The sequence below is a fragment of the Fukomys damarensis genome, unplaced genomic scaffold (genome assembly GCF_012274545.1).
Source record: "Fukomys damarensis isolate Sample0158 unplaced genomic scaffold, DMR_v1.0_HiC HiC_scaffold_22, whole genome shotgun sequence".
In the NCBI taxonomy this organism is placed as follows: Eukaryota; Metazoa; Chordata; class Mammalia; order Rodentia; family Bathyergidae; genus Fukomys; species Fukomys damarensis.
The window spans coordinates 26,236,686-26,246,006 of record NW_022900934.1 but is presented as its reverse complement, the minus strand read 5'-3'; the positions used below and the strand labels follow the sequence as shown (position 1 = coordinate 26,246,006).

Genomic DNA, 9,321 nt, shown 5'->3' with positions numbered 1-9,321 from the left:
TTATATTTCTATCAGGAACATACGAAAGTTGGCTTTCTCCACATTCTCAAGAACAATTACTGTTATCTGCATTATTATGGTTATTACTATTACCACCTTAGTGGGTGTGAAAAACACATTTTTAAAGTCTTGTGTGTGTGTGTGTGTGTGTGTGTGTGTGTGTGTGTGGTTCAAGGGACAAAACCCAGGGCCTCTTTTATGCTAAGCAAAGACTACCACTGAGCTACAATGCCAGGCCTGAAAACAGGCACCATAATCTCATCCTATCCAGGCCACTGCCCCGGGGCCCTTTTTGCAGGGGGTGAGAAGGGGACCTTCACCTGTAAACTCTTCTAATCACTCCCCAATTATGACAAGGTAAGTAACTCACCTAGAGAGTCAGTAGCACAATCTCTTTCAGCCTCCATCTTTCTTTACAAACTCCCACAGCACTTTGGTCCCTGCCCCATTCCTACAGCCTGGGAGTGGTGTGTATGGTCAGGGGTGGGGGCAGTGATGCAGAAAAACCCTTGTTCTTATGTAAAATGTGTCTTGTTCGCTGCTGGTGGCTGTGGCCATACACGTTGCAGCCCTGCATGCTGCTGCATCCCCTTGACACCCTGTCCTGAGACTTGCACGTCTAATCCTCCCCCAAAGTCACCCTGAAGTCTTTGGGCCCAAAGACAGAGATGTAGCCCATTTCCACTGAAGAAATGGAGAGCAGTAGACAGAGCTCAGTAGACAAACCCAAGCCTGAGTCCACATTCTGCCTCCTGTTAGCTGTGTGCACCAGGAAAATCACTCTACTCTCTGAATCTCAGTTTCTTCATCTGAAAAATGGGTGTGAAGGGGACCCCACCTCATGATTCCAGCAGTACAGTTCCTTTTATGTGAATGCACACACACACAGACACACACACACACCTGCATGATTTCTATGGGTGTTTATGTCATAATTTGGGTTTCCCCAGAAGCAGACTCGAGACAAGGTTTCAAATGTAAATAGTTTATTTGGGAGCTGATTTCAGAAACCCAAGTATGGAGCTGGGGAAGAGAAAGCAGAATAAAAGTGTGATCCAACCCATTCCCATGGTGGGCACCTGGAGCTTGGTCCCCCTGGGCACTCGGGGAGCCAGTGCAGCCCTCACTCGAGAGCTGAGGGGACTGAGATGTGTGTCCACTTGTGTTTGCCAGCTGCTCTCTCAAGGTCTGACAGCTTGCAGCACTTCCTGCTTGCCAAGATCATGGGCACCACAGGCACCTGTAGCCACAGAGAAAGCTCATGGGCACAGATGCTGGCAGTTTGCCAGAATGTCCCAGAAGGGTAGAATGATAGGGGCAGGGCATGGATAGCACCTGCTTCCGTATACATGTATGTGAATGTGGCGCAGATGTTGGCAGAGGTTTTCTGAGTGGAGAAGGGCAAAAGAGGTGTCCGTGGTGGGTGTATAAAAAGAATGACCCAAGAGTACCTTAAATTTATTTGTGATGTTTAATTTTTGTATGTGTGTGTGCAATACTAGGGGTTGAACTCAGGGTCTTACCGATGCTGGGCAAGTGCTCTATCAGTGAGCTACCTTCTGGCCTCAGCCTCAAACTTGTGATCCTCCTGCCTCAGCCTCCTGAGTAACTGAGATTATAGGTGTACAGCAGCATATTCACCTTGTAATGTTTATGTTTTGGGTTGTTCTTGGTTTGGGGGTTTTTTGGTATGGGGAATTGAATCCAGGACCTTTCGCTTGCGAGGCAGGAAAGGCACCACTGAGCTAAATCCCCAGCCCATAATGTTTTATGTTTTTAACAGGAAGAATGTACTGATGTTTTCCTGGGTGAAGATGAGTAATTTTAAAAACAAAACACATACCCTCCAAAATATAAAAGAAACCAAGACCTGGAGCTCTGTCAACTTAAAAAAAAACAAACTGTGAAAGGATCAGAGCACGTGTTATTGTGACTTGAGGACAGCAGGCCTCAGAGCTGCATGGCAGGTTAGAGTGGAGCCGGTCACCAGGCACCCTGGATGGAACCGGACACCATTTCCTGTGTGAAGGGGTCACTCGCAGTCATGTCATGGGAAAGCTGGTTCATCTAGGAAACTAAGGGACCAAATTTTATTATTTAGCAGAAATTCTTCTAGCACCATCTGGGTCCCTGCTTTACACATTGGGATGCTGCAGGGAAGAGAGCAAATCCTTCCTTCCCTGGGTGCCTTACGTTCCTAGGGAAGGGATGGAGCGCAACCAAACCAACAGGCGGTAAAGCCGGTGTGTGCCTCCCTCCCACGGGGGTGGAACTTGCAGAGAATTTGTGGGGTGAGAAGGTGGGGAGAGGTGAGGAGAGGCAGATCTAACTCCTAAGGAAAAAGAGAAGTCGCGAGGGAAGAAAGAGGTGGGAGAGGAAAGGAAAGGTAGGTGGAGGGTCTCAGATGGCTGGAAGGAGAACAGGCAGGGTTGTGCCCTAGTCGCTGGCCTACCTCAGCGTCCCCCTCATGGCAGCAGTGGAGGCCTTCACGGCATAGCCTGTGCCATGTAGAATTGGAGAGCTGAGAGGCATGCTTGGGGCTTCTTTGTAAAGAGTGTGGCTGGCAGTGAGATTTGGGGTGAGGGTTCCTATCTCAGCCTCTCTAAAAAGGTGAGATTTTTGCAGAGGCCTGGACAAGTGAAGTAGGCTTTCTGGGTAAAGAATGTTCCAGAAGGCAGTACATGCCATGGCCCTGGGGTAGAAGCATGGTTGATGAGTTGAAGAGCAGCAAGGCCTGGTGGTGCACACCTGTAATCTCAGCACTCTGGGAGCCTGAGGTGGGAGGATTGCAAGTTTGAGCCCAACCTGGACAACTAAGTGACTTAGTGAGACTCTGTCTCAAAACCAAAAATAAAAGAAGGGCTGGGAATGTAGCTCAGTGCTAAGGCCCCGGGTTTAAACGTTTGTACTGTGAGTTATGGAGCAGAATGATGGAAGCAGTGTATAGGAGACAGGACTACAAGGTTGGACGAGGCCAGATCCCAAGAAGAGGACAGAGGCTTTTACTCCAAGTGAGATGGGAACCTTGGGGGTTTGGAGCAGAGGATGTTTGTGGCCTGACCTACATTTTAAAAGTCTTGCTTATTCGTAAGAGGCAGAGTTAGGATTGAAACCCAGCTCTGTCTGGCTTCAAATCTTGTATTTTCCAAACCCCTGCCTACTTTAGAAATAGAATGATTCCAGTGAAGTCCACAGTTTCCCCAGAATTCTGGAACTGACCACATGACCCAAAGGTAACATTGCACATGCTAAGAATTTAGTATATACAGACAAAGCACCTGTTATCTGAGCTACTCGGGAGGCTAAGACAGGAGGGTAGCAAGTTCAAGCCCAGCCTGGATAATTTAGCAAGATCCTGTCTCAAAAAATAAAAAGGGCTGTAGGTGTTGTTCACTGGTAGAGCCCTTGTCTAGCCTCCATGAGGCCTTGGGTTCAGTCCCTAGCGCAAAGGAAAAAAAAGATGAGTCCATAATCTGAACAAGTCTTTGGAGCTCTGGCATCTTGGAGCCAACCATTTGGCCACACCAAGCAACAAAGAGTCCCCAGGTTCAGCAAGCTGCTCCATCCCTCACCTTTGTGCCAGCCAGGGCCAGCCCTGTCCCTGGGGGCTGCACTCACCTGTGTGCCAAGGCCTTGATCCCCCGAGCCCCTTCCTGTCTGCAGAACCAAGTTCCCAGCTCCCTCAGAAAGGAACCGAGGCTCCAAAGAGGGCACAACTAAGGAGCCAGAGGTGACCCTCAAATAACCAACACTTGGGGATAGGGATGGTTTGTTCAGAAGACAAGAAACCTGAGAAAAGGGAGACTCAGAATCTGCATCTCTAGAAACTGCTCAGGGAATTGGGCCCTGTTTGGGGAAGATCCGTTCTGAGCTGTTCCGAGAAGAGAAAGTTCCTCTAACTGGACAGTCTGGCGCTGTGGGCCCGGCAGCCACTTTCCCGAGCTTCCTGTTTTGTTCCTCACTCCCCTCTTCCCCTTCACGGCCTGCGGCCTCTGGGGCTGACTGCCATGGACGACAAGGGGTAGCTCTGCCTGTCACTGACCACGGGAAGACCCTCTCTCCCAAGGGCCTTCATTGCTCTATCTGAGAAATGGGTTCACAGTTTACAGTTCTGATCTTCTGCCCTCGGCCGTGTAGGGAGTAGAACACAATCCATTCGCTCCACAAATGTATACGGAGAGCTTATCATTTGCCAGATGTTTTTAAGTCATGGCTTCAGTGCCATCACTTTAATGAGATCTGTATTCCACCCATCCTCACCTACTCTATGGATCGAGTATTCTCTTAGCTTCTCTACTATCTAAACTGCTATCAGAGAAGTCCTTGCTATCAGCCATTTACACTTGAGTGTGAATTACAATCCCTTGCAAGAATTTCCTGTCTTGGACAGTACTGTGGCGTTTAAATAGGCAGAAATCTGCCCCCATCTAGCTCAAGCAGAAGAGGGAAGGTATTAGAAAGTCTGTGAGACATCAGCTCCAGACAAGGTTGGACCCAAGTTTAGGAATCTGTGTTTCTCCATTTCTTGGATGAGTCTTGCTGCTACAAGCCTGTTTCTGTACCTGAGGCCACAGGCTGGTTCTCCTTGGTCAGGACAGTCATATGCCCATTTCTGCTTCTGTTACTTCAGCTCAGCAGGTTTAGTCACAGATACACGCCTAGGGAGAGGCGGAGGGACTGGAGTCCACTCTCCCAGTCCATGGAGGTGAGACTGGAGAGCTAGGGGGCCGGATTAGAAGAAGAGGAACAGACACCGTGCAGGAGAGAACTGCAGCTGTCCCTTTGAGAGGACTGCATGTCCGACTTCTCACTGGGAGACACTGAGGCCCAGAGAGAGATGGAGACTCGCCTGAGGTCACACAGGGAGCTTTGAGCAGAGAAGGGACCGGACGCAGGGCCACGTGCTTGGGGCAGGCTGGCCTCTCTCTCCCTGGGCTTAGTTAGCACTGAGAGCAGCCAGCGTGGTGACCCTGGAAGGAAGCCGGGTGCCAGGTGACCTGGCTCAGCCCCAGCAGCCCAGCGAGGTGGCAGTGCCCGAGCAGGTTTCCGGTTCCAGGTGTGGGCAGTGGCTGAGGAAGTATCATAGCTAGGGGTCAGCTGTTCAGAGTCAGTGTGGGGCCCCTGGGGCTACTTCTGCTCAGGCCTGGTTTTGAACCACATTGGTAGAGAAACATGTGTGAGGAGGTTTCAAACAGTTTCTCACATCCCTTATTGCACGGGACCTCAGGCTGAGCCTGAGAAGCAAATGGCAAGTATCTCCTTTTTGTTTTTGTAATACTTGGGATTTGAACCCCAGGCCTTCACACTGATCAGCATCACCAGCACTCATTTATTTTTTATTTTGAGACAGGGTCTCACTGAGTTGTTAAGTTGTCCAGGCTGGGTTTGAACTTATGATCTTCCTGCCTCAGCCTCCCAGAGTACTGATATTATGGGTGTGCACTGCCATGACCAGGTTAGGTGCCTCTTATTTTAGAAGAAAGAAAACTAGACTCAGAGAGGGTAATTAACTTGCCCTAGGTCCTGTAGCTAGTCAGGGCAGAACCGTGATCCAAACTTGAGTATTATGACTCCCAACTGCAGCCTTCATTCCAGTCTTCCCTTCCCAACTCAGGCCTTGGAACAGAAGCTGCATCCTGTTACCTGCACTGTCTGCCGCAGAAAGCACAGTGCCTGCATGCACGAGGCTCCCACCGCACACCAGACAGGCACCAGACTAAGCACTCAGGGACACGGAATGAGCAAGTCCCATCGTGACCATGCAGTGATGACGGAAACAACCTGCCTGTGTCCTGTCCAGTGCCATAGCTCTGAGCCGCCCAAATGGAGACTGAGCACCCAGTAACACACACATTGGCACTTAAAGGCTGAGTACAATAAAAGAATGTAGACCAGGGTTGGACCTGTAACTCCAGCTTCTTGGGAGGATTAGCCGGAAGGATCCCTTGAGCACTGGGGTTCAAGGCTACCCTGGGCAACACAATGAGACACCATCTCAAAAAAAGAAAAAGAAATGAAATAAATTCATTTTAAATTAATTCACTTTTTTTTGCTTTTAAAAATATAGTTGTTGCTTTAGAGGAAAACCTTAGTTTTGTATGTGGCTCATGTGACATCTGGAGGTCTAGTGAACGTGACAAGGGACATTCTGTTGCCTACTCCACACCAGGCATTGGACGTGGTTCTCTCGGTGTAAGGGGACAGTCACATTTGACTCCTGACATGATATCACTTTGAAGTCACAGTTTGGGGCTAGCTCAGTGGTAGGGCACTTGCCTAGATCACAGGAGGCTCTGAGTTTGAGCCCCAAAACAGAAAAGAAAAAACAAAACAAAACCCACACACTTCGTTGTGCCCAATGGAACTGAGGGAAATTTCCTGTTGTAAGAGGGTGGCTACCCCAGGGCTGCTGTATCTTTATGTTTCTGGGCCAAAGGAAGTGCAAAGTGCACCAAGCCAGTGCCCTGTGTGCTGGTGAACAGGACAGGTGACCTCAGTGCTGACTGTGTGACACGTGTTCACATCTGTCAGCTCCCCCGGCACTCTCCACCACCCCACTGGCCTTCCCCTGATGACCTTGGGGCAGGTATGAACACAAGGCCTTGAGAGCCCATCCCTCAGGACCGTGTGGCCATTGGGGACATGAACTCCACTTGCTAGGTGCTCGGTATGCATGGAGCTGGGAACTGGGAGGCTGGGAGCTGCAGGATCAGTGGGTGCTCAGAGAGGTGGAGGGAGCTTCTCCCTGTCACACAGAAAGCAGCTCACTCTTCCCAGAACTCCCTTCTGTTGATTAAAATGTGTGGAATGTAGGTAACATAATTTTATGCCATAAAAAACACACAAGATGCTGCTTAATTTCCCAGAACCATAATGCATATTTATTACAAATCAAAGGGAGATGTTGGTTTCAGTTTTAAATGTATACAAGTACATTATAAAAGAGTGATTAATTCTGATAATTTTTCAAATTAATGATCTGGAATTGCAGGAGTCTAAATGTGTTTCTTACTTTCTTCAACAAATGAAGCAAAAACTGCTCATGTCTTGAGGTGGTAAATTGTTCCCAATCCCTATCAGGACAGACAAATCCTGGTAAATAAAAGGAATCTTTCCTTTGTTTAATGTCTCTTCCCTAAACTGGAAGTCATTGTGGCGCAGGCCTATAATCGCAGCCCTCCTGAGGCTGAGGCAGGAGGATTGCTGTAAGTTGGAGGCCAGCCTGGGCTACATAGCGAGACCCTTTCTCAAAACAACCTAAATAAATAAATACTAAAGTCACTTCCCTAAACATAGAAATTTGGACTTTTTTCTTTCTTGAGCCACAAATACAAAGTTTAATTTAACAATACAGATGAGTTCTACCTGCTTTAGGGGAAAACTGCACTTGTAGACTGGGGAGAAGCAGCGTTGCCCACAGCTCGCCCGCTCAGCAAGCACACTCACCCTTTAGAGAACAGAAATATAACACTCCCGCCAATGTCACAGGAAGTGCTGGCTCCCATCAGGTGAACATATTCTTTCTGAGCGTCTTAATTTCATTTATTTATTGCAGTGCTGGGGCTAGAACCCAGGGCTTCACACACCCTAGGCAATCCCTGTACTACTGAGCATCTTTAAATTAAAAAGCAGCAGAGTGTGTGAGGCCTACCTCTAAAGTGTCCCCCAAAGCTGTCCACGTCTTACTTCTTATGCCAGGCCACTGTCATCCCGTGCCTGCATGACCGCAGCAGACTCCTCACTGGGCTCTCTGCCCTGCTGCCTAGAGTCCAGACCTCACCCAGAAACCACTGAGATGGTTGAAAGTCCCATCATTCTCCAGCCAAAAGCTTTCCATGATTTCCCACCATCCCTAGAATAAAATCCAAATTCCTCACAGGCCCTAGCAGATGTGACAGCCTTATCACCTGTCATCCTTCTCCTGCCTGAAGGGCCACCTTTGCTCCGGGCACAGTCCATCCTCAGGGCCTTTGCACTTGCTGCTCCCTCTGCCAGGAACACTCTTCCCGCCATATGCCACGTGACTGGCTCCTTTCTGTCATTCAGGCTGCAGGTTCCACATCACCTCCAAAGAGAGGCTGTTCCCAAGCACGTGTCTAAAGGGGTCCTGCCCATGTGTTCCCTTATCATCCTATTTCATTGCTGTCACACTTTTCACCAGCTACAGTTGTCATATTATGTTTTCTTGTTTACTGATTGTGTCTCCCAACCATATCTATTTGAGCTCCGTAAGGACATGGATTGACCCGCTTTGTTTATAGGTTAGAGAAGTACTCAGTGTTTATTGAGTAAGTGAATGAATGGGTAAATGACCAAATAAATCCAGAGAGAGAGGGAAGAGAGTGGGGAGGAGGAGGGTAAGGAGGAAGGAAAAAAGGGGCGGATATAAACCCATTATAAAATAACCAATCATAAAATGATATGGGGCCTTAATTATTATCCAGCTAGATTATTGGAGCCACGGAAATTGATGCCATCTTTGAGATTTGCTACCTAACAATAGCACAGTCGTGCGCTGAGGATTTCTGCCTCAGGCTTTTCCAGCCTCCTATCCCCTGCCAGGAGGTTTTATGATTATCCCCCTTTTGCAAGTGAGGACCTGAGGTATGTGAGGAAGGAGGTGCCGGTGGGGTGGGGCAGGGTAGGAATCTGCTCAGGCTTTCGACCTAGGAGCCAGCGGTGCCCGTGGCCCAGTCCCGCCTCTGCCCATGGGTCTCCCTGTGCCACTTCCTGAGTAAAGGGCAAATCCCATGGTCCCTGGGGCTGCACGCTCTGGGCCAGTGTTGTGGGGAAGGCGGGGGTGGGGGGGCAGCTCCGGGGGCGCTGGCCGGGTGCTGAGACGGCAAGGCAGTGGGGAGCCAGCCTGCCTGGGGCTCTGAACAGCCTGGGCTCCTCTCCCTCTGTCTGCTGCAGGATGGGGTGCGTGAAGTCCAAGTTCCTCCGGGATAGAGGGAAAGTCTCCAAAGCCGAGCCTAGCTCCAACCTGCACACCCCTGTGTACGTACCAGACCCCACGTCCTCGGCCAGGCTGGTAAGTAGAAGACCGCGCACCCAGTGCCGCCGACAGTGCCCTCACAGCCTCCTTCCAGAGGCTGGGTGGGGTGCGGTGAGGTGAGATGGCGCTGCTGCCCCCTCGGTCTCGAGATGCTTCCTGGGCAGGGGAACCACTTCCCTCCCGTAGCTCAGCTTTGCTCCACCAACCAGGCGAGTGGGCATCACTGACCTCCAAGCCGTGGTAGGGGCAGCGGGGAACCAGAGCGAGAACGGCAGGCGCAGTCACGGCAGGATGGCTGTCCAGCGAGAGAACGATGGTCACTGTAG

At 49.9% G+C, this 9,321-nt stretch overlaps 1 protein-coding gene across 2 annotated transcripts in view; it reads left to right on the top strand.

Moving 5' to 3' along the window:
- The first annotated feature begins 336 nt into the window (after positions 1 to 336).
- The window catches only part of Hck (HCK proto-oncogene, Src family tyrosine kinase), a 35,391-nt gene continuing 26,406 nt past the window's right edge, over positions 337 to 9,321 (top strand). For both annotated transcript variants that reach the window (XM_010628459.3, XM_010628458.3), the window contains exons 1-2: positions 337 to 357; positions 8,914 to 9,031. In XM_010628459.3, coding sequence (XP_010626761.1) covers positions 350 to 357; positions 8,914 to 9,031 — 126 coding nt within the window. In that variant the 5' untranslated portion in view covers positions 337 to 349. The remainder of the gene's footprint in view (positions 358 to 8,913; positions 9,032 to 9,321) is intronic.